At 37.3% G+C, this 25,771-nt stretch overlaps 1 protein-coding gene across 4 annotated transcripts in view; it reads left to right on the top strand.

Annotated features, from left to right (window-relative positions):
* The window catches only part of VAV3 (vav guanine nucleotide exchange factor 3), a 197,520-nt gene extending 173,654 nt beyond the window's left edge, over positions 1 to 23,866 (top strand). For 2 of the 4 annotated variants that reach the window (XM_087960761.1, XM_087960760.1), the window contains 7 exons: positions 322 to 356; positions 1,665 to 1,781; positions 3,318 to 3,405; positions 9,925 to 10,054; positions 13,687 to 13,770; positions 18,646 to 18,797; positions 20,773 to 23,866. In XM_087960761.1, the coding sequence (XP_087816887.1) occupies positions 322 to 356; positions 1,665 to 1,781; positions 3,318 to 3,405; positions 9,925 to 10,054; positions 13,687 to 13,770; positions 18,646 to 18,797; positions 20,773 to 20,814 (648 nt within the window). In that variant the 3' untranslated portion in view covers positions 20,815 to 23,866. The remainder of the gene's footprint in view (positions 1 to 321; positions 357 to 1,664; positions 1,782 to 3,317; positions 3,406 to 9,924; positions 10,055 to 13,686; positions 13,771 to 18,645; positions 18,798 to 20,772) is intronic. The other 2 variants (XM_087960758.1, XM_087960759.1) reach the window with 2 other exon arrangements.
* The last annotated feature ends 1,905 nt before the right edge of the window (positions 23,867 to 25,771 follow it).

Genomic DNA, 25,771 nt, shown 5'->3' with positions numbered 1-25,771 from the left:
AATTGTGCTCGTCTGACAGAGCAGTGGTCTTTAAATATCTTTTTATGTGATGCAAATGAGAGTGGATGTTGTTTGTTTAGCTACTTCTGAGTCATGGTCTGACTTGGGACCGTTTGATTGGCTGCCAAGCTCTGAGCTCAGACCAACAGCCCATAATGCAGAGTATCTAATTTAATCATTTTCTGACAATGGGTAAAAATCATTGAGATGTACATTTATTCTTTTACATATTTAATGGTATTTTATTGTATTGGGTTTTTTTTGCAATTCATTTTATTACATTCAATTGTATTTGTTTTAATATGTTTATCGTTATTTTAGGTCCCTAAACCAGTAGACTATTCTTCTCAGCCATGGTAGGTAGCTATAAATTGTTATGTTTTTATTTTGGGCAGAGCTAGGAATTCAAATAAATAGCTTGAGAGAAAAATGATATTAATAGAAATCTAATTTGTTGTGGTTTAACCTTTCTGATCTTCTATGGAATGCATCTAGTTGTAATATAAGCAAAAATAATTGAGTGTATATACTGCATAACTGTATTTTTGCATGGATAAATCTGGTTTGCAACCAATTTTGTATCTCTGGGAAATGATATAATATAAGAAGCTCTGGCTACTCCTTCAAAGCCTACCAACTTTGCATTTGAATGAGTTTTCACCCAGTCATGATCTCTATCCTCTCAAATTCAAGTCTAGCAATTCCAGCCATTCCCTTATCCTGAAGAATAATCCTTTCATAGCGATGTCCATGATACCAGTTTCTAATTGAGGAGAGCAAGAAACAATCACATACCGTTGGACCCATACATACAATTTACATTATTTTCCTAAGAAATTATATCCCCTTGAATTGCCTGATTTTTTTTGAGAGCTTCAACAGGGCTGACCACAGTGATGAGAATAAAATATGGATACGTGATGCATGCCAGCACATAATATAATATTTTGTCAAGATCTGTTGACATTTCCTGTGCTTTCCAGATGCGGGATTCATTTACGCTCCCAAAGACTTAAATTGAATTGAATTAAATTAATTTAATTTTTGAGGAACAGGTAATTCTGGTACAATGGTGTCACTGTTTTGGGTACATTGATTAGAAAGAGAAAGCTAGAAAAATTATTCATACTCATAGGAGACTGATAGGAAGAAGACTCAAAAAGCACCTCACAAGCCATTAATCAGTTATCACTGTGATATGCCTTGGGGAATTTAAGGTAGACGAAGGTTTTGTTCATACAAAAAAATACAGCAATGTAACATTTCAGTTGTACAAATATCAGAACACCATTCTCATCATGGAAACTAAGTACCAGTGTCTTCAAATTGGCAAAAAAAAAGAAGAGTTCCATGCACAGATTACATTCTGTGGCTCTCACAGAATTTCTGTATTTTGCAATTGGTTGAATGTATCTGCAGGTCAAGAAGTATAGTTAGTGATGCTGAACTGTATTACAGTGAATGCCATAGCCAGCAAAATGGGAGATTGATTTTTTTTTTTTTTTTGCTTATGAGATACCCATTCTATTCTGGGCATATCTGCCCATGATAGTTGCATATGATTCTCGCCACCAAACATGGCCTAATTGAAAGATTACATTTGAGTTTGAAACTGCAAAACAAAATACAGAAAATATAATAAAATAAAATTCACTTTATTTCAGGTACGCCGGAAAAATGGAAAGATTACAAGCAGAAGCAGAACTTATTAACCGGGTAAACAGCACTTACTTAGTGCGGTATAGGACTAAAGAATCAGGAGAATATGCCATTAGCATTAAGTAAGTGAATTATGTGTTTCTTTATATTGTTCATGCAATTGATAGGTCAATATTCAATATGGATTTTTAAAATAAGGTTATGCTAGTTACATTCATTTGTTAAAAAATATTACAGAAACCTTGATGGGGTTGAAATGGGTAGTTTTGCCTTTGCTTCAGTGGTGGGATTCAAATTTTTTTTACTACCGGTTCTGTGGGCATGGCTTGGTGTCCGTGGCTTGGTGGGCATGGCAGGGGAAGGACACTGCAAAAACTCCATTCCCTCCCAACTCCTGGGGGAAGGTTACTGCAAAATTCCATTCCCTCCCCACCCCACTAACCTGCTTTTCAACTCTGTTCTCCTGTGTAGAGCAACGAAAGAAGACCCAGCTGATCAGCTGGGACTTAGGAGGCAGAAAAGAGATGGGAGTGGGGCCAGTCAGAGGTGGTATTTGCCAGTTCTCCGAACTACTCAAAATTTCCACTAGCGGTTCTCCAGAACTGGACAGAACCTGCTGAATACCATCTCTGCTCTGCTTCCCTGCTGAACTTCTTTGAAAATTAGTATCCCTAACCACTATTATTCTATTATTTTGTTATTCTGAAGTTGTTGCTGCTCTACCTTCCCTTCAACAAAGCCTTGACTCCTGGCAGCTATATGGAGCAAATTGAAGTTTTCTTGGTAGGATTTTTGGAAGTAGTTTGGCTTTGGTTGCTTCTTCCTACAGCTTTGAGAAAGTGACCAGGCCATAGTTACTGAGTTGGTTTCTCTGCCTGTGTTTCTGTGCAGGACTAGAATACACTTTTTTTTAACCCAGTGCCTTAACCACCATACCACACTGGCTCTCTGGAATCTTACAATTATGCTTAAGGAAGAGCAAAGTCACAAAAGTTCTTACACCCAATCTTTCCGTGGCCATGTTTGGGGGTTAGGATTTAGGGATTAGGGTAGGGGTGTCAAACTGGCACCCTGCAGGCCGAATGCATCATGTTCAGGCCATGCCCAGCCCAGCTTCACAAAGGGGAAAACGTGAAACGTTTTTATTACCTTCTGAAAGTAAACTTTTCAGTTGGGATGAATGACACCATAATGGTTCTGTGACTTGGAACACAAAGATTTTATGATAGCTAGTAAAGAGTGATTTAAAGGTCTATTTGCATTTTAACTAGAATTTTTTTTCAGAATTGATCAAGCTATCAACTGAAGCCAAACAGAATTTTTCCCTTGAATTGAGTGGGAACAAGGAGATCACACCGAAGGAATAATAATTTTTTGAAAAGCTGTTTGTCAGTATGAATTTGAATGCAATCAGCTTGGTGGGATCCAATAATTAGATATTGCTGGGAGGCTTTTTCTTAAATCTGAATGTAGGCGGGTGTGTTAAACTGGACCCTAATAAATGTCTTTTGTTAATTAGGTGTCAGCAGTGTATTGGCATGGATATGTGTTTTGTCTTAAGAATTTATTCATGGAGAGTTTGGGCATGTTGTCAAGTAATTATTGATTTTTCCAGATTGAAAACACATTTATATTCATAAGTTATTCATTGTCTATAGGTACAATAATGAAGTGAAGCATATCAAGATTTTCACAAGAGAAAGTTTTTTTCACATTGCAGAAAATAGGAAATTTAGAAGTTTAATGGTAAGTATAAGTTTTTATTTTGTTTTCCTGTTTCCAAAAATACTTTAATTGGACATTATCTTAATTGGACATTACAGTTGGCATATCTAGCTTAATGTTACTACTATAAGACCTGTGCTGGCGCAGTGGTTAGAGTGCGGTATTGCTGGCTAACATTGGCAGGAGTTCAATTCCCTCAATCCTGACTGACTCAAGGTTGACTCAGCCTTCCATCTTTCCAAGATTGGTAAAATTAGAATCCAGGTTGTTGGGGGGTAATAGGCTGACTCTGTAAACCTCTTTGAGAGGGCTGTAAAACACTGTGAAGTGGTATATAAGTCTAAGTGCTTTTGCTTTTGCTGTTCTTATAATAATAAGAACTATTTAGTTTTATTTGCCTTTTCTTTCTTTCTTTTTTGACAAATCTAGTTTGTCAAAAAAGAAAGAAAAAGCAAATAAAACTAAATAGTTATTATTATTCATGGCAAACGCTTTGAGGGTTGAGGCTTTCGGTGAACTGATTAGTTTTTAACGCATAATAACAACAGTTGCACTTGCTGTCATTGGAAATAGGTGATTAATAAATGAATCTATCTCCCAACATCTGTAAAGTTGTCAAAAACAACAACAGCAAAAACTCTGAGCAGCCATACATATGAAAAAAGACTGTTGATTATTGTTTGAAAGAGAAAGGGTCATGACTTAGCATGTATTAAAAAGATTCCAATTCATTTGGCTTATTTACATTAAAATTGCAAGAGGGAATACTCTGATAGAGATATTGTATATTTGCTTGTGGTTTTACAGTAATGAAGATTGTGATAACTTTCATGCTAAGAAGGAAGTACACATTATTCCCACTTTATTTTTATTTACTAGTATTTGAAATGGAAACTTAAGGATAGGAAGTGTGAATCCTGTATGCTTTTGGTTTACTGGAATATTAGCAGTAACTTTTTGAAGTAGTCCTAAGCCACAACTATCATTCAAGAATGATCTAATTATGCAATGTTTATATTTCATAAATAATATTTTTATGTCAACTGATTTAGTCTCAACTTAGCCTATCCAAGCGATTATAGCTTCCAAGACTTAAACATGTTTGATTAGCAGGACTATAGTGAATGAATTGGCGATGAATAGCAGTTTATACTAATATGTTATCTTATATTTTTACTTTGGAAAGAAATTGCTGTGGTTTGAAACAGCAAAATAAATGAGTTGCTTTTGCTTTGATCTTTTTGCAAAATTTCATAATCTCTGTGTTGGTCAGTATAGATTTCTTTAGATAATTATCATTTGGAGTTGGGGGTGAGGAACAGATGGACCAGAAACATAGTCTACTTGAAGGATTTCAGGGGTTTTGTGAAATATATGTCTTGCATTATTTCTAGATCGTTTATCTGTAGTGTTGGTATTCCCCTGTTGTCATTTAAATGACCATTTATTCTGAGTTAATTTCATTATACCAAGATCTATTGATTCCAACTGAATTAGAATGTTAGAAGAGTAAGAGTTAGCATTTGTATAGTTATTTGTAAAATAATTCATTGTTTAAAAAGTGCAAGACTTGCATTATCGTTGTAGAAAGACTAAGCAAATGCTAAATATGTTTTACAATCTTACCTGTACATGCTTACTCTGAAAAAGTCTTGCTAGAGATCAATGGAACATATATATGTAAAATATAAAGGGCCATTGAAGTGAAGGAGGTTTAAAATAAGCCCAGAAGGTACTGTAACTTTTCTAAATCCTGCGGGTAGGTTACTGTTTTGAGTAAACATCGTCTTTTTACATATTTATATTTACTTATTTAATTAATTTGGATACTGTATAACTTCCAGTGATTTTAATTTTTACTAAATCAGGAAAAAATAACCCAACACACAGACCTGCAACATCAGACACAGCTATCAGAAGGGTGAGGAACAGATTATCTGGTTCCACCAGAGAATGAGGCCTTCGCAGAATACAAAAACTGCTGTCTGAAAATTGGTATAATATTAATATCAATCTATATTATTACATTTTTTATCACACCTTCTTCCAAGATGATTGATTTTATTTTATTTTCCTTTATGACAATCCTGCAGGCTAGGTTAGGGCAAGAGACATTGATTCCCTTAGTAAGCTTCATAGCTGAAGATCTCGGTATTTTGCAGGTTTGAAGTTTTATACTGAGGCACTGAGTCAAATACTTTCAAAAGGTAATTTAGGATTATGATTATTATGTAGTTCCAGTAAACTATTCCAAACCCATCTGTTTCAGAGAGAAGACATCTGGTCCAAATTTTCTTTTGTGTGCTGAAGCCTTGAGCCATGTGCATTATAATTCAGATAACACATTAGACTCTCTGTGTATGTTCTGATATAACTCTTGAAAGTACGTTGTATATTTTTTTAAAAGCTTCACGATCTTGATACTCATGCCATCTGATGAAATACAAAGAATGTCTTCTCACAGGCCATTGACTTGGCAAGCCACAGCTACTGTTTACTAGGACCATGCCAGAGGCATGCCATTATCTGATAGCTGTGGTGTAGCTGCAGTCTTTTCTCTAAGGATTTCTACTATACAAAAGCAAACAAATAGAGAGAAGCAATAGTGGCTGGTTCAGAGACATCTGACATATCTATCCAGAAATATTTGCAAGACCATTATTTGTGTATACTGTTATATGAGACATGCAGTCCTTTGACAAGGAAAACTCGTTTCTTTTATCACTGAAATTTACTCTCAGGTTATTGAATCAGAAAAACGAGTATCAAACACTGCTATTGCTTCGTCTATCAAGAAATTGTATCAATCTGAGCTTTTGCACCATTTACTTTGTATTTTTCCGACTGATTGCAGAAAATATACCTTGCAGTAAGAAATGTACTGTTGCACACATAGCAATAAAGGGAAAACCTGAACATAAACATTATGTTAGGAAAGGGCTGTGACCTTTCCACATAGAGATGGGATCAGCAATAGCAGGAGATTTATCACACCTTTGAGGGCTATATATTTCATGTATTCACATGTAACAGAAGACCAACGCTTCAAAACTAGAAGCAATAAATGCCACCAAGCCAAACCTAAATATATTGAATCCCATTGATCCCAAGGACCATTGAATATCTGCCACTTGAAATTCATGAAATCTAAATGTTTAGCTTTGATGCAGTTGTGACAATTAATCACTCTCGTATTTGCCAGGGATAACTTTTTTTCTCTCTTTTGAATCAATTTTTAATATAAATGGGGAAGCCTATATTAGCTGCAGGTTCATACATTTTCATTAAGCTATTAGCATGTAAGGAACTTAAAAAATGATTAGAAGTAAGCTTGTCAGGTCTGTTTTGAATGTTTTTGATGGTTGCGTATAAGCATCTATCTTCTGAAAGTTCTTTCCCACTTTTTAAGGTACTGATTGTGCTATCTTCAGGTTCATTTAAAAATAATCAAGAATAGAGGAACAAGAACCTAAATGAAACGTTTCAATCTGTTGGGAGTTACTGCTTCTTCTTCATATGCTCATTCTTACAGCCACTGATTTAAAGATGATTTAAAACATATTCTCAAAATACACATTTCTAATCATATTTTCGCTCACAGCAGTTTATACTACAGTTTGGTCATCTCTTTAAGAGAAATGAGCTATATTAGTTGAGTTTATTATTATTATAGTCCTAAATTGGTCTGCATGTAAATATACAGTACATCCAAAGTGTTCACAAAGAAGAGTTTAAAGGATTTTTTTTTTTAAATAAAAAAGCTAAATTACTTCAACCCAATGAGACACTGCTTCAAAAGCTGTCATCAATGAAACCCCTACTTGATACAGTGGTTAAAGTACAGTGTTGCAGGCAAACTCTGCCCACAGCCTGGAGTTTCCTCCTGATGAGGCACAAGGTTGACTCGGCCTTCTAGCCTTCCGAGGTTGATAAGATGAGAGCCCAGATTTCTTGGGGGGAGGGATATGTTGAGGATTGCAAACTGTCCAGAGAGTATTGTATATGCTAAATGCTATTACTATTGCTACTTTCAAAGTGGTTATGCATATATGCTTGTGGAGACAGCTGGAGATGGCTTTTAAAGCAGCCATGTGAGTCCTGGAAGTGTGCATCAGTTTTAATAAATTGAACAGAAATGACTGATTGTGAATATGGGTTGTGAAACAATCTTTTCTGAATGATTTGTTACAACTTCAGTGATATCCATCTGTCGGTCTGTCATTGTCATTCATTCATTCATTCTAGGATAATCAAGTGTACTCAAAATGTGAAATTAGGTTTTCTGGTTTAACAATGCATGAGCCAACATGCATTGTTAATTATCACATTATCACAACATTAATGAAGTATAAAATGTGTGGATTACTAGTTCTGATCCATATATGGTGTATTCAGATCAGCTTACATAACAGTGAAAAGAAGCAACAGGATTGGTTAGGTATCCTTGCCATGTAGCTAAACGAATGAAGATAAATACTAAATATTAACATACATCTCCTTTGAGTCCTGCATTTGGCTCATGCATTGTTAAAGCAGAAAACCTAATTTCATATTTTGAGTTGATGAATATATGTGGAAAAGGACATTTGATCCTGTATGTACTGGAAAAATTTGCAGTGAATATTGTTCTGGTCAAACATGAGCTTCAACACAGTTATTCATGTTTTTAGCTCTTTCCCAGTGGTTGCCATTGCTCCCAAGTAGATTTGGGTTTTTTTTGCAAGTCAATTCAGAGTGATTTTCTTTCTGGTACAAAACAATTAATAAACATGTATGGGCAAAATACTTCATATAGGTGTTATAATGAATAACCAGGAAAACAACAGTAAGTATAAGAAAATCCAAACACTAATTAATGTAAGCATTATGTAATGTAATAAATTTAGGTTGGAACTATGGTCCACATGAATGAAGGATGCCATTGATTCACAGAAGTGTATACTTCTATACATGTAGAAAACCAGACACAGGAAGAACAATTCCATTTTAATCCATTCAAAATTTAATTACTTTTATGTGCAGTTTTTTCAGTGTAAAAAGTGTTTAAAGCTGATACTTGCTAATACTCATTTAATTCATACAGCATCTTTGATAAGAATTAGAATAGAATAGAATAGAATAGAATAGAATAGAATAGAATAGAATAGAATAGAATAGAATAGAATAGAATAGAATAGAATAGAATATTGGCCAAGTGTGATTGGACACACAAGGGATTTGTCTTGGTGTAAATACTCTCAGTATACATAAAGAAAAGGTACATTCGTTAAGAATCAAGAATCATATCGTATAACACTTAATGATAGTCATAGGGTACAATCAACAATCCAATCATACTAGGAAACAGTCAATATAAATTGTAAGGATACAAGCAACAAAGTTACAGTCCTACAATCACAAGTGGGAGGGGATGGGTGATAGGGAGTGATGAGAAGATTAACAGTAATAGTACTGTATACTTTGTAAATAGTTGAACAGTGTTGAGGGAATTATTTGTTTAGCAGAGTGATGGCTTTAGGGGGGAAAATGTTCTTGTGTCTAGTTGTTCTGGTATGCAGTGCTCTATAGCATCGTTTTGAGGGAAGGAGTTGAAACAGTTTATGTCCAAGATGTGAGGGACTTGTAAATATTTTCACAGCCCTCTTTTTGACTCGTGCAGTATACAGGTCCTCAATTGAAGGCAGGTTGGTAGTAATTGTTTTTTCTGCAGTCCTAATTATCCTCTGAAGTCTGCGTCTGTCCTGTTGGGTTGCAGAACCAAACCAGATAGTTATAGAGGTGCAGATGACAGACTCAATAATTCCTCTGTAGAACTGTATCAGCAGCTCTTTTGGCAGTTTGAGCTTTCTGAGTTGGTGCAGAAAGAACATTCTTTGTTGTGCTTTTTCGATGATAAGGCCAGCCTTATATGAATGAAGGTCCATTTCTACAGGTATGAACAAGCAGCACCTTTCACGCCTGAATCAAAACTTGCTAGGGGTTTGTTCAAAACATTTAGAGTATTAATTTTTTGTGTGTGCCAAATACCCTTTTCAAAGCAGAATTGGTGATTCCGAGCATAGCAAGAAGTACCTCAAGCAGAGGTGGTATTTGACCGGTTTGGCGAGCCAGTAGCAGTGATGAGCAGCGGAGACCAAACCGGTTTTCTCCCCTGCTCTGCTGTTGGGCCCACCCGCATTTGGCGCACACATGCACGCAAAGTGTGTGCACATGCGCAGAGCATGCCCACCAATCAAAAATATTTGAATCCCACCACTGACCTCAAGCCTCAACTTGTGAAGTTCTGAGCTTCAATACATTAATCTGAAGTAGACCACTTCCAAAACGCTCAAAATTGGCCCACTCAAACTTGCAGTTTCATAATAGAGATGGGACATTTTGTGGAATTTGTTTGCTTAACATTTTGGGGTGCTTTTTCCACCCAAATTATACACTTCCCGCAGTTAATCCCTGTGTCATGAAGGAAGTTGTCTTTTGACATTGATTTCAAATGTTATCAAATAATTATTAATGTCTGTCTAAATATTTCTATTCTGGAAGGAACTTGTGGAATATTACAAACACCAGTCTCTCAAAGAAGGCTTTCGAAGTTTGGATACGACTCTTCAGTACCCATACAAGGAGTATGAAAATACGCCGGATCAAAGAAGCCACAGAGCAAGCAGCAATTGTAAGCATTTGTTGTTGTTTTTATTACACAGGAATGAAATTCAGTTGAAAGCACCTTCCATTTTGCATTTTTGACATATAACCTATCAATATGATAATGCATTTAGCCAGACTTTTCTGCAGCTAAGCAGAATCAGCATCTGCTGACAGGTTTATGAAGAGGTCCAGTTGACTTCCTGACTGCCTCTCCTTAAATCAAATTGCTGCTCAAACATCTATTAAAAATGTAAGTGAGCAATTGATTTGTAAACAGGCGTTTTGCATTGGCTAAGCTGCTTTTGGCTACATGAATTAATAAACACGTAATTCAAATTTGACATTTAAATGAATTATTCTTGTTGTTTAAAACCACAGTCTTATAATGCAGAGTTTTTCTAAAGAAGCTTAAGGTCAGAATGATTTCTTCTATCATTCTGCTTGTTGGTGTTCCTAAATAAGACTTACTTTAGAGTAACCAAATTTGGACTGGACAGAGGCAAACACATTTCTATCTATATGTGTTTGTAATTTATTGCAAAAACCAGTACAGGTAATCCTCGATTTACGACCACAATTGAGCACAAAATTTCTGTTGTTAAATGAAACATTTTTAAAGTTTTGCCCTATTTTATGGCCTTTCTTGCCACAGTTGTTAAGTGAATCACTGCAGTTGATAAATTACTAATCCGATTGATAAGTGAATCTGGCTATTCGATTGACTTTGCTTGTTGGAAGGTCTCAAAAAGTGATCACATAACCCTGAGACACTGCAACAGTTATAAATATGAACCAGTTGCCAAGCATCTGAATTTTGACCACATGATCATGGGGAGGCTGCAAAGATCGTAATTCTGAAAAATGGTTGTAAGTCACTTTTTTTTGGTGCCATTGTAACTTTGAACAGCCACGAAATGAACTGTTGTAAGTTGAGGACTACCTGTAGTGAGGAGTTTAACAGAGCTGACCCATGCTGTCCTTAATATTTAATAAAACAACATGAATACTAGTCCTGATAACTGATTTGAAGTTGCTGAGAGCATCTGGGCATCTGTTCATTAGCTTCACTTGATTCTGTAGCCATTGTGATTGCTGCCAAATTTCACAGTGCTGGAATTGGATAGTTGAGATTTTATGAGCAATAGAAATTTCTAAAAATAATGGCAGAAGATTAAAAATTATGTAGACACACGTATGCCCTTTTAATACACTTCTAAATTACTGAGAAGCAGATGGATAATTTCAGAGCCTTTCTGAGTGCCCATTAAAGACCGGAAGATGTTTTGAAATGTTTAGGAGCAAGAAAGTTGAGGCCGTGTCATTGAATGGGGCCAGTTCTTTATACAGCCAATAAATAGGGAAATGGTATGCTTAATATCTATAGAATGATTACAAGTGAGTCTTCATCCCGTATAAATCAACAGAAAAAAACAGCAACCAATAGGCAGGAAAGAGAATTTGTCACATATTTTGGAGAGGTTTGTGCGCAGTGGAGGAATAGGGACAATCAGAAAAATCCATCCATGGGACAATGAACACTTGGCTGCAGAATGAGGAGGGACTCATATGATCAACTACACATCTTTACAATAGTGTTTTGTTACAATGAACATGGATATAATTATGGAAGTTGTAATGCTTTCTTTTAGTTTGTCTTTCTTTGCAGTTTTATATATAAGAGAACAATAAGAGGTAGCATTATTGCAAGAACAATAAGAGGAGAGAGACTGTGAAAATTATGAACACAAGAGCCACAGCACAATTATGTGCAATTGTTTGACAAGAACTGACAAATCTGTGAGCTTGAACTAGCATCAAGTCATCTCAACAATAGATCATTCTAGCACTAATTTCCAGCTAATAATAATTTCCTAGCACTAATTTCCAGCTATAAGTTTTCATAATATGAGAACTAATATAAGCTAATTAATAACTGATTTGTATTCTTTTCTGGCATTTTCAGTGGCCTTTCAAAGAGTTGGTCCCTAGCTCTCAAGCTATTCTGTCTTTTCATTTTTAACAGTACTGTATTGTTAAAAGTTCTTTTCAACACATTAAAAGAAAAAAATGTGTTACTGGCAGAAGATAATAATCCCTTCTGAATATTTTGTTACATTCTATGATTGAGAAAGCTTAATTGTATGATAAAAAGACACAATTTTGTTTGTGCGCAATAACTCTGTGGGGATGGCTTCTGTATTGAAATCAGTGAATTGTTGTTCATTGAAGATCGGTGTTGGGTTTCTCTGTTCCTCACTGCCTGTTAATTTGGGGAAGAGATAGGCAATCTGCTTTCTGCTAAACCGGAAGCAGCAGGGAGGTGTTGTAATTCTACCCCAATAGCAATTTAAGATTGATGGTTGAATGTGGTAATTATTGGCTATGTGTGCAGCTGCTTAATAAGCTATTAATAAATATTTTGCCTACATGATCAGTTTCAATGTTCTTCCCTTCCCAATCAGATCAGGAATTAACTATAATTTCCTAATTCATCAATGAATCCCATGAACTTGAGTTTGTACTTCGGTTAACCATTGAAATGAACAGCGCTTCTTAAATCTCATTTATTCCAGTGTGATTATTTTGACTAAGTGTAGCTTCAACCTCCCAGCTACCATTTTTATTGTTAACCACAGTCAACTTCAAAAGTGTGGTTTAGTATCCATGCTTGTTCAAAAATGGATACCCGTGATTTTCCAGTTTGGATGAATTAGAAAATGATTGTCAGAAGCACCCTAGCTTTATCACAACAAAATTAATACTTGTTCAACTCTTCTGCGTATTATATTAAAATACAATAACTAGTTAATTGTATTTAAGATCTTTGAAAAAGCTTTGCAAGTTGCCCTTATTAAGGGCCCTGCTTTGCAACTGTTAAGAAAATCAGAGTGATTCAGGACATGCATTTGTACATCTCACAACGGTTTTTTTTTTTTCAATCTCAGTATTGTTGTTCCTTATGATACTAAATGGTCCATGTGCTAGGAAGGATTACATATCTATTTCTAAATGTTTTGGGAGCTTAAAAGCAGCTGAAAGTCCCTGCATTTTGCTGGCGTGCCCTGAAGACTATTATTGAAAATACCTATTCATTCATTTTTTTGCAACTCTTTCTGGGGTATGGAAACAAAATAAAGCCAATAAATGCCCCATTTCCTTGAAATGAGATGAATTCAAGATGGCATGCAAGTGTCTTCTGCAAATCCATTGTTATCTTCCCAGTTTGCTACGGGTGATCCAGAGTTACCCAGGGAACTTCATGGCTGACTAGAGATTGGAAGCTTTAATCTGACACAGGGCGACCAAGCTGCAGTTGCTTCCTAAAACAATTGCCGCTCCAATTTACAGGGTGGCATAAGCATGTGCGAAAAAATGAATTGCATCCTTGTTTATGGAAATTCATCTTTTTTTTTGCAAAATGAGTGTTCCTAGTAAGTTGCAGGAGGGAGTGGGGGAACGAAATGGCCAAAGCAAAGGAGTAAAAACTATGCCTTTAAGCAGGTAAGAAATGTTTTTTTAAAAAGCTGCAAAACAGCCAAAAAATGTTTGTTTCTTCTTAAAACAGATGCAAGTCATAAGAATATCTGAATACTTTTTTTTACTGATCATTCAATGTCATTTTGCTTCTCTTTTTTCTTCTTCTTTTCTTTTTCTAAGACCCTTCTTTGTTCTGTGGGTTTTCTTTTGTAACTGTGCCAGACTACAGCTTTGTTCCCCCTTCCTCCACTCCTTTCTGGTCAGGTACTGCTTTACTGCTTTCTATTTATTCTCCATTTGCTTGTTTTACAAGTTTGGTATTTCAGTTTCTATGTGCAGTGCAAGCTAGGGAAGGGACGGATTCATTTCCCAACCCCAGAACTTAATTCAACACAACTAGCAGCTTACAAATATGTTACCCTAGCCCCATGGAAGTGATTTACTCTCAACTGCTTTGACCTAGCTGGAGAATGTTTAAAGCACGTGAAAAAGTGAGTGATTTGGGGCTGTCATGTGATATTGCCCTTTGACATTCAAGAAGGTCATCTAAATGTTCTGCCAGCTATGCAGGGAATGCCAAAAACCTATTTCTGGATTGTTATGTTTTCAGAATATTGGGGAAAGTGCCCACGTTGCCAATCAAAACTAATATAAACAAAACGATTACATTATGTATAGCTATTGATATTCTTAAATGGTTCTACTCTATTTTCGGCGCCCTCAAATATTCGTCCCATCCCTAAAAGCCATTTTGCCAGAGCATTTTCGGATAAAGTACAAGAGGGAAGATAGCTTTCTCTTATACGGCAGTTTTGCATGGGCATTGTCTGTAAGTTAACTTTTTCCATCTTCTATGCATTTGTGTTTCCTTTACTCATTTCACATTGTCTCACCCACCAAAAGACATTTGTGCCTTAAAGGGATAGGAATTGGGGTTTTGTTTTGTTTTTTTGCAATAATTAGAAGTGTCAAATCTCCGGCATTATATTTAGGTAGATGAATCATTTACTCAGTTCTGAATCCCAGCATTAAATGTGTAGGACTGAAAATGGAGGCTGTTTAAATTAGAACATGCTCAGAAAGACCAGACCTGCTTGTGAAGTTCCCTGTTTGCACAAATCCTCTTCGTTGTAACCAGAGGCAGCTAGGATCCAATATGATGAAAAGAATCTTACAATACACTGGATTAATTGATGATAACTGCAACTTACTTACTTCCCACATGAACCTAAAACCACATCAGGTCATGTTGAAGACTAATAGGAGAGGATAGTAAGTCAGGGAGACTGTTCTCATTCACCCAGATCAAGGAAAATAACTTTTAGAAATTGTTGAGAATATTCGTAGTTCGGGGTTGTAGTTTTGGCAAGAGGCTGTTCTACAAGCTTGCTCTTTAGCTCCCGGACATTTCATTAACCAGACTAGGTAAAAACTTTTATGCAATAACTTCTTATACAACTCTTTGTTAAACTTTCTGCCACAAGATATGAAGCAGAGGTGGTATTCAGCAGGTTCTGACCAGTTCTGGAGAACCAGTAGCAGACATTTTGAGTAGTTCAGAGGACCAGATATATGCTTTCACTATGCTTTCACTATGCTTTCACTATGTGGAGCTCCCCTTAAAGAGAGAGGTATTTTCATTTTTGTGATCTACTCAGATCAACAGCTGTTTATATTGGAATTAAATGAATCTGAAAAGATCATGAACAATTAAGGCTAAATGGAAGTTTTACATATAGAATCAATGGTACCTCAGAGGACAGATGCTGAGCACAACCTTTGATCTCCTTTTGTTGGCCTTCCAGAACGCATCTTTCTGGCTGCTATGGAAAGCAGAATGTTTGATAGATAGGATTGGATTGGATTAGATTACATCAAACCAAATCAAATATTGTTCATTTTGGAGCATTAGTGACAATCTCTTGCCTGATTTAAGCAATCACTGTATTTTTTTCTTGCTTTGCCCTGTGTGAATTCTTGCTGCGTTTCTTTTTCTTCTTGCTTTTCTCCTGTCATTGTTAATATAATTCTCATAATGCGACAATTGTGACATAGCGAAAAAGCAACGGCTGTAACAATGTTTGTGCAAGTGTTAGTTTAATCAATGTGCCTAGCCAATAGTGAACGGTATGTATCATAATGTAAGTTAATATAAAGTAATTGGATTCTACCATTAGTCTTCATTCTATTTTCCTAAAATATTTTTTGTAGAGTTTTTGAGCATATTTGTAGTACCAACTACTTTGAAGGATTATGCAATAGATTCTGTAGCGACCAAAAAAAGCAGAATTTGTTTTCAGAGTGTAAGTTCAACTTAGGCATTTCAATTTTGGTCGCTGATGTTTGCAAAAAAAATTTTTTCTAAGTGCAGTATCTGTTACTGTTATGGAAAGGCTGCTTTTTTGTACCATACAAGTCTACATGACACAAAAGCATGTGCAGCAATTTGTGATCGTAAATGGTAATTTTTTTTTATAATAGCTGCCATTTTTACAAACCCTTGGTTTTGAATTTAGAAAAAAAGTATTGCTGATTGTTAATGCTTTTTTACGAAAGCGGAGGGTAGAATTTAATGTCTCTGAAGTATAGTCATTTCCACAGTTGTATTTTTGCTATGATGAAAGGATTTGAGTTCAACGTTCAACATGCTTTGTATTCCTAACTTTAGGAACATGGTAGCTCCCTTTCAAAATGTGTATCCCTGTACCTTAAAATCAGTAGAGATACCTTTGATCCATATTCCGTGGTTTAGTGAGTTTTGTTTTGATGCAGCACACACACTCTCTCTTCGTGTGTGTGTGTGTGTGTGTGTGTGTGTGTGCTCATGCACACATAGACTATATCTCTGTCAATCTGCAAATTATAGTATGCAAGTCATTTTACCTCTGAAACTTGCTGGACTTTAACCATTTCTATAGTGCATCCACTATAGTTTGTTTATCAAATTTATTTGCTGCCCATCTCAAAATAGAGGTGACTCGTGTAGTCTTCCATCTGATGGACTTTCACCAGCTTCACCTGGTAGTTTATTGCTGACATTTGCTGTCTAATGTATTTTCCATAGCTCATCCCACATTTTCCCCCCCCAACTCCACAATGGCACATATGTACAATTTGATCATCACTGATACTAAGGGAGATGAATGATGCTCTGTGCCTTTTTATCTTTCTCTAGCCATTCCTCTAGGGGAAGGTTTGGCCTGGCCTCTTGAATAGACGTCGTACACCTTCTCTTCATAACAGTTTCTTGCAGGTCATTGGCATCCTTCAGTCTCAAGAGACTATGGTATCGTGTTCTGAAAAGAGGTCCTATAACAGCATCTAGTGTGACTAAAAAGGCTAATTTGAGAGTGGCAATCCCTTCCACACTTTAGGACAGATACAGTCTGTCTCCTGTCCAGCCCCCAGATTTCCCTGGTTCTGGGACTGCCTCTTTGCCTCAGCCTGCCGAACGAGTGTCTCTTTGAATTGAAGAAGGCCATGCTGTGTCTTTAGCCTCTAAGCTGAACGATCAGAGGTCAAGGTTTCCCAGCTGTAGATGTCCATTCCCCAGGCCTTTAGATCCCTCTTGCAGATATCCTTGTATTGCCAGCTGTGGTCTCCTTCTAGGGTGCTTGCAGGTAGTCCTTGCTTAACCATTCATTCAGTAACTGTTTGAAGTTACAGTGGCGCTGAATGAAGGAACTTAACAACCGATCCCTGAAGCTACAGCTGTTGCAGTGCCCCTGCAGTCACACAGTCGAGCCCATCCACCCCTGAAATGAGGCTTTCTTCCCTAAATGGCACCCTAGAAAGTGGTTTCCTTGCAAGATCTGTTGAGGACGACTTCATGTGGCCTGCCACTCTTTTGCAAAGGGCTAGGGTGGGCATGCCCTTGCAACAGAGGGAACAAAACGTGGTGAAGATAAGCTAGGGTTGATGAAGGACAAGGTGGCAAGGGCGAATGTGGTTGGGGTGGCTGTAGCTTTGTGTCACACTGCTGAGTTGTGTTGGGGCTTTTTTAGGTGGCTGCGTGCCATGCTGTTGGGATGGATTGGGGTAGCTGGGCAACTGTGGCTTTGTGTCCCATTAATAGTCTGGGCTGAGGCTTCCTAGGGGAGCTGCAACTATACCACACTGTTGTGCTGAACCTTCTCAGGGCAGCGGTGGCTTTGCACTGCACTTTCTACGTGGCAGGCTAGGGTTTTCAAGGCTTCCTGGTATGTCTGCAACTTCGTGCTGCGCTGCAGCTTGAACTTGTTGCAGACCCAGATTCACAGTGTTTCAGGAAGGCTCAGTCAGACCCATCGTGTCATGTGAGCCCTGTGGTTTGGGAACTGCTAATAAGGTTGGATATTGAGTAAATATCAGTATCCTGCCTTGCTAGACAGCTAGCAAGCAGGATACTGAGTGACCAAAAGGGCAATGATGGGGAAGAATAGGCGGTTGGAGAGAACTGAAGGGGAGGCAGTCCCTTACTTTGAAAGAACTGAGCATCAGGGATGGAGGAACCAAAGCCGTAATAGTTTGGTGTTGACCCCAGTAAATTCTGTAGTTTTTCTATGCGCTTCTTAGTCACATTGAAACTCCAGAGATTTACATTTATGTCCTGGAAAAAAGTGTTCTTAGTTCTAGAAATATTCTATTTAGGAATCATTGGAGAATATCTTGCCCTTAGAAATATGCCTCATTAATTTCAGTAAAATGGTCAACATTCAAGGAGGCACATTTATCAGTATCTTTGAATCAAAAAGTGGGAGGAAGAAGATGCTGCTGTTTATATTGGCTCTTCCTACAACTTTGGATGATTCATTGATATCAAGAAGCAGCTGATTTAGAGAAACAATTTTACACTGAGAGAGAAGAAGCAAAATCCCTTAGAAGTGCAAAGAATAGGTCTCATGATCTTTAGACATCTCAGCAAATGATCTTAGGAATATGCAATTTTTTTTTCTAAATAAATCCAACCAGCAAGCAGTAAGAAAAAAAAAAATGATTGCATGGAATGAATTTCATTCATGCTATTCCATAAGACCACACATTTCTTCATTTCTGCTTGCACTTGCACTAGACTGGCATACAAAAAGAGTTGCTAATGTTACTCAGTTGCTGTGCGGTTATGAAACTTCAAGTAATATTGCCTACCTATATTTCCCCCAGTGCTGAGTCCCAAAGTCCTCGGGATAGCCATCGCTCGCTATGATTTCTGTGCAAGAGACATGCGTGAATTATCCCTGCTCAAAGGAGATGTGGTCAAAATTTACACAAAAATTAGCGCCAATGGCTGGTGGAGAGGTGAAGTCAATGGAAGGGTAAGCCTTTCTCTATCTTCCTCTTGATTCTGTATTTTTATGTAATGTAAATGGTATGAAGTATATTGGAATAGAATGTTTAATAATTTTCCATGAAAATGTGACACGTACTTGCTGTCTTTCTGAAATTTAGTTTAACTATAAACTACGGTAGTCTAATTGTTTGTGTCTACAATATCATCATCATCATCATCATTATCATCATCATTTTAGCCATTGTCTATCCATTGTGGGATGAAGACCTCTTCCACATGTTTCCAACCAATACGGTCCTGAGCTTTCTTTTGCCAATTGAGCCTTCAATAATTGCTGATGTCATCACTCCATCTTGTTTTAGATTTCTTTTGTGGATGCTTTTTATCAAGTGGGATCCATTCTGTGACTGCCTTGGTCCACCTGCCATCAGTTCGACCCTTTTCCATTTAAATTATTTTACTCTTTTGATGATATCGTGTACTTCCGTTTGTTCCCTAATCCAGGTGCAGGTCTTTTGCTCTTGTCTTGTGATGCCGAGCATGTATCTTTCCATGGCTCTTTGTGCCACTCGTAGCTTTTGTATCAGTTGTGAGGTTAGCGCCAATGTTTTGCTGGCATATGTTAAAACAGGTAGCACACACTGTTCGAAAACTTTTTTCTTCAGTCATGGAATTCAGAGGAGTTTCATGTCTTCAGGCGGGATTCAAAAATCCCAACAACTGGTTCTCTGCCCGATTGCTGGATGCCCATGGCCATGGTGGGTGTGGCCTACTGTAACTTCTGGGAGGGCTGCTTTTCACCCTCCCAGAGCCTCTGCACAGACCAGCATCCAAACAAGCTGCATGGAGACTCCTGGGAGGGGCGGGGCAGGGTGGGCAGGGCCAGCTGGTTGGTTCAACTACCGGTTTGGTGAACCGGATGTAAATTTATCATCCGGTTCATCCAAACCGGCTGAATCCCACCCCTGTCTTCAAACCATAAATTATGTGCTTAAATTAACAAAAGGATATCATAAGAATGTTTTCCCTTTGCCTTTCAAAAGAAACGAATCAGAACTTCTGCGGAAGGCCCAGAATAGTTTGCACTTCATTTCTGAACCACATTCTTGGACACGATGTTTTTATCTTCTAAATGGAGGCATGTGTAGATGTCCAGAAAGGGGTTATCTCAGATGACAGACTTTTTGCTAAATCTGCCAGCCATCAAAGTGATAAGCAAAAATCCTTCCTCCCAATGTGGAAACTAAAGAAATGGAGGAGTTTATCCTAGTGTTGTTGCAGCATCTGTCCTCAGTTCCAGAAATGGACAAAAAGCTGGATGAGGAAAGGATGCACCACATCTTTCTTTCTAGCAACAGTGAATGAGAGCTGGGATGGCCTGACTCACGAACTGCACATGTTTCTTTAACAGAAAGAGAAACGTAGATTTCAGCTGTTGCTCCACCAAGGGAGTGGTTACTTCTCTTTTGCCTCTCCTATAGGAGAGTGGATTGGAGCAAGAGGAATTCTTTTGTTGTTCAGTAGAAAATCAAAAGGAGACTGGGAGCACATTTTCCAGTTAACAAATATTATTAAAATCCATAAGCTTTTGTGACACACAGCTCACTTCATCAGATGTTTACTCTTCATCTAGCCAATGGGGGAAAGAAACATAGTGGTCACAAACGTTGGCTTGCAGCTGTGCTTTCATACTGCCAAAAAAGTATGTTTAACAGGTAAAACTATCCTGTTGATCGTAGACAGAACAGAATTTAGTTCTATACGTTTCCATGTCTGTTCTGAAAAGGGTGCAGCAAGCATGTCGGCTGAGAAGCACATCTGAATTTCTGTCAGGCCTATTGATAATTAAGTGTATATTTCTCCAAAGAAACAGCACATGTTCTGCCACAACAGTCAATTTGTTGCAGTTTTTAATCCTTTTCTAAATCATTTTCTGTTTGAAAGGAGGGTATAAGTAGAACCAAGTCCAATCAGATAACCATGTTTCTTTTCCCATTTAGGTGGGCTGGTTTCCATCGACCTATGTAGAAGAGGATGAATGACTGGCAGATCCAGTTGGTACTTCCGATCATAAATTTCAGGGCCTATGAAAGCACCACTGAAGTGTCTGCAGAGCATTATTCATCTTGCTAAGTATTTGATACTGCAGCTCTTCTGTCTGATGAAACTTTCCAGACCCCAACGCTGGAATTCCTGAAGATGTTTGTGCTGACAGCTTGAATATCTCACTCAGAGAGGTGCAAAGAAGCTGCTTCACAACCTCCCAACACTGGGGACCCAAACTCTAACCTCACCTTCCTGGAGAAAGAAAAGAAAATCATTTCAAAACAGACTTCTTTTAAAAACACTTCATTTCATTCCGTCTACAGTGAATTCTAAGTATGGTTAGCAGTTTATGAGCTCTTCCTTTCTGTTAAGTGAAATCTCTGGTGACAGTTATCACTTATGACTTCTTCCAGAGGGATATGTTTGAGCATTCCAGTAATCATGTGGTCAATATTATTTCTCCTGAAATAACTTACAGCACTAATTAACTTTGCCAATAACCGCACACTTCACCAGTTCTTAAATCTCTAAATACACTTTTTTTGGGGGGACGAAGAATAAATTCAATATGATTTGCATGCCATTTAGTGAAATAGTAATGGGGGAGAAAGAATACGAACAAATTTAGTGTTTAAATCCAGGGATGTTTTAACTGGCTTATCGGAGTCTTTTATTACGATATTTTATGGAACCAAGTTTTTAAAAAAGGGATTGTGACTTATGCAATTATATTTGAAAAAGGAATTAATAGAAAAAGCTGCCTAATATAGGGTATTCCATACAAAAATTTAGGTTTTAATACACAAGCTCATGTGATATCCTAAAATCTGTATATTTAAGAGAATTTCTACAATTTTATAGAGAAAGCTTTGGGAACAGTTTGATTGTATCTCTTGACCATTATTAAAAATTCTACTAATGTTCAGGGAAGCTATGATTGTCGATCAACAGGATCAATGATCTTGCAAAAGGCATTGTGGGTCCTTGGGATGATTGTATTACACAGAAAACAAATAATTCAGGTGAATAATACTATGTCCTATGCTCCATTCTGTAGTTGAGCTGAATGATTTCATAAAGATGTACACTTTTTCTCACTTTGTTGGGTTTCAAAGTTTGGTTAAGTTGAAAGTCATTGCCACAAATAATATTTCATCTGAGGTTTCCATTGTTTTAAGCTTTTGGGATAAATTAAGAAGGTCTCTATAGTTTTCAAAAACAGAGTCTTCAAGGATTGTGTTTATGTTCCAGTCCATAGTTTTGAAACACACACACACACACACACACACACACACACACACACAGTATTCTTAAAATAGATTGAGCAGTAGTAGCTTAATATCTTAAGCAGAAAATACCTAAGCAGCTCATAAAAGCTCACAAATATTGGGTGCAGTTCATACAATGACTTTGGAATTTGTGAAGACTCAAATTCCTACATAGGTGATCTTCATATTTTCCAGGGAAACTCCTCTGAAGTTGGTGTGTCCTTTATAAAAGGTAGCCCAATTGGGTAGAACTTCAATCAGCAATGCAAATCAAGAAACCTTTATCTTCTATTGATTCAGAAAAGGGACTTTGAATTGATTTTGGATCTGATATAATCAATAGTCTCTGGCTGACTTTCCCAGACCCCGAGGTTTGTCTTAATGTTAAATGAACCAATTATTTAATTATACATAAATTGTAAAAAAAAATGTTCCACTATGCTTGTATGGAGTGTTTAAATAATCAGATAATTACAGGTTTGATTCTTCCTTTCTTCATGCTTGCTTCTGATGGAAATGTTGCCTATTGCTTATTGAACAGCTGCAAAGACATGTAGCACTAGTAAACTAATTCAAGTCCACGATCAAACTGATAAATTAATAGTGATAAAGGGGAAAAGGAAGGTGCACAGGTTAGAAATGGTCTCAACTTCTCCAGACTTTTATCTTCACAATTTAATGCTAGCGGATAAAGTTTTTGGTCTTGAGAAGTTCAAAATTATTTATTGGAGGCATTATTTTGTTGAAACCAATGACAACCTTTATATCTGGTTCCAGAATTGTATGTAATAAAATGGCCGTGCTGAAATGTTAGTTAGGAATATGTCCTTGGTACTTTTTTGTCTAGTGGGCTAATCCTTAAGTAAGCAAAAACTGCTTGATCAGGAGGTTTGCCTCTTTTTAATGGAGAAAAGTTTTAACTTTAGTTTGCAAAATGAAACACATCGTGAATTCCATCATCGCTTATATGTCTTGCAAGGAAGAATCAACTTCATGTAAATTTTTTTGGGAGAAATGGGTTGTTTGATCAAAACATTTTGAAAGATAGTTTAAAAGCTACAAAGTTGGTGTTTGGCAATATTTTTGCAACTCAGGCGGAACTTGAATACCTGGAGCCATATCTAAACAATCTCTTCCATTATAGTTTCTCACAAAGCTTCTACATTCACATCTGTAAACACACACACACACACACACACACACACACAGATGCCACTTGGTATTCACCATAAATCTAGCGAGACTTTTTGTGGCAGATAAAAGGCAGGCAGCAATTTAGCCTCACTTGCTTGTCCCTTGGTGTCACAATTACCCGTTTCTTCAGCTTTTCTTTCTTCTTTGTGCTGTGACCCAGGGAAGAAGATGGGTGGGTTGTCTTTTGCTGTTTGAGATATTTTGAGACAGATTGCGGGGTTGGGTCTGGCTGATCCGGTGTGAATCCCTCTGCATACGTTAACTTCATTTTCAGGGAAGAGGCTGGAGAATCCAGTCGTAGAGGAGCTCCATAAGTGCACAAAGTTTTAGGTCAGGACTCTGCTCTTTCTTGTCTTCATTAAATGCCCTGTGTTGAGTAAGTGAAATGCTGCATCATTGCTATATTTCAAATACCAAAGATTTAGTAGGCTGGAGCCTTGCTGCTTCTTTATTTCCCTGCAATGCCTATTTATTTTCCCTGTGTCAGACCCTGCTCTCATGCAGTGAGCTGGGGCAGTACTTTAATTTGTAATGTTATGTAAATATGTGAATATATTAATAAACTTGTTAATTACTTGTTTAATGACTCACAGTGTAAGACAGGTAATTTGTAAAGATTTGTTTCCCTTTTTTAAAAGATTCCTTGTCCTTTCTAACAGTTTCCTACACATTTCTAACAGTGTATTTTGCATTGTAAAGCTGAGATATTTTATATTTGAGGTTATGTCTTTTCCATAAAAACTGAACTAAAATAATCACTTTTAACTTAATAGTCTTTCTCCTTGACTATAAGGTTGGATTCCTTTCATCATTTGGGACAGAAGACTAAATACATATATAGCTTTAAATCAGGGGTGCGAAACTTGATTTCACTGAGGGCCTCATCAGGTTGTGTTTGACCTCAGAGGGGCAGGGAGCATGGCCAGGGGTAGGCATGTCAGGTCCAAGTGCTAAGGCAGGGTTTTCCTGAGACCCTCCCTCACTCTCATTATAATCTCCCTCCCTCCCTCCCTTCCTTCCTTTTCTTCTTTTTCCTTCCCTCCTCATTCTCCTTTCTTCTTCCTTTTCCTCTTTCCTTATCCCCTCCCCGGAGCTCCATTTTTGGTGGCAGAGGCACTGCGTGCCAGTCTTTTTCTGTTTCCAGGCTGGCCCCATGGGCCAGATCTAAGCACCCCATAGGCTGGATGCAGCCTGCAGGACTTGAGTTTGGCACCCCTGTTTCAGATAAACAGAATCAGTTTCCTCCTCTTCTGTTACTTATTGACCTTTTGCCCAGATATTTGCAATATCAATAAGATTCCAAAGAAAATAACCTTACACTCAGTGCTTTTCTGTCCATCCGTGTGCAACACCATTTTTTTTTTTTTTGACACAAGGATGGTCAATATGATCAAATTACTAAATGGCTTATTATTCTATGAACCAGTTCCTGAAATTTGTAATATTTTCTTTTGTGTCCCTGTCACCACAGATAATCTTGAGCGCTCTGGTTGTTTTGGCGGTGATATTGCCCATTTAAATCGATAATAATTCAATAAGAATAGGTGGAGCAACCAGTAGTCCATTTGGACAGTCCTATTTTTAAAAGCAAAATCCAATGTCACAAAGTTTCACTGGTGTTTGTCTCTTGCACTTGACAGTCAATTATATGGATATTATGACCAACATAACCTTCTCTATTACTGTATAAATGTAGCCAGTTAAGCCACTGAATATTAGCACATTTTGCAGGAGTAATTCTACTAAATACAGAATATTTATAGTTGTAAAGATTACTGCAAATTGCAGAGTTTGTGTCATGATAAAAAACTGGCTTTCCGTCTTGTGTTGAAAGCTACGTGAGTGCTAAATGACAAAAACCTATAAAGAGAAGGATACAAATTCTATATGTCTTACTATTCTATTTTCTGACCAATTGTGAGAAGTGACTATGGAAAGATGCAGTGGAGGAAGTGACCCATTTATATGGGAAGAATCAACGCAGCCCAGATGTGGGAGCATAACTGACTCGCCATAAGGCTTATCATTTTCGAGATGATGTTTTTACTCTTGCTTAGCATTAAAGATTCCTCTCTAAGTATGTATGGTTCTTCTGGGGTTTGCCAGCTACATGGGACTTGACACATAGGAAGATAAGTGACATGATGCAACAGATACAAGCTTCATAATCCAAGTGATAACGATATCTTGAAGTGTGCAGTATCAATGTGGCTTCTACTATCTATGCCAAATTAGGCTTTCATTGCTTGGAACATCTGACCACAATGGGATTCAGAACCACTGTTGGACCTGGTTGAAATCTTTTATCAATCATAAAGCTTTGAAATGTTTGTTTATTCATGTCAGAAGATCACAATTAAAATAAGGTATACTATAAAATGTAAAATAAAGGATTAGAATATGTACAAGTTCAACAGATCGTGCCCAGAAACTAGCAACATTAATTGCATTCTGTTGTGTTGCCATGAGGTCCTCAAGTGTACACTGATCA

The sequence above is a fragment of the Notechis scutatus genome, chromosome 3 (assembly GCF_049901735.1).
Source record: "Notechis scutatus isolate UNSWTSFEM ecotype Mainland chromosome 3, rNotScu1.2, whole genome shotgun sequence".
In the NCBI taxonomy this organism is placed as follows: Eukaryota; Metazoa; Chordata; class Lepidosauria; order Squamata; family Elapidae; genus Notechis; species Notechis scutatus.
Note: the sequence above shows the minus strand (reverse complement) of the source record. Positions and strands in the feature narration are given on the sequence as shown.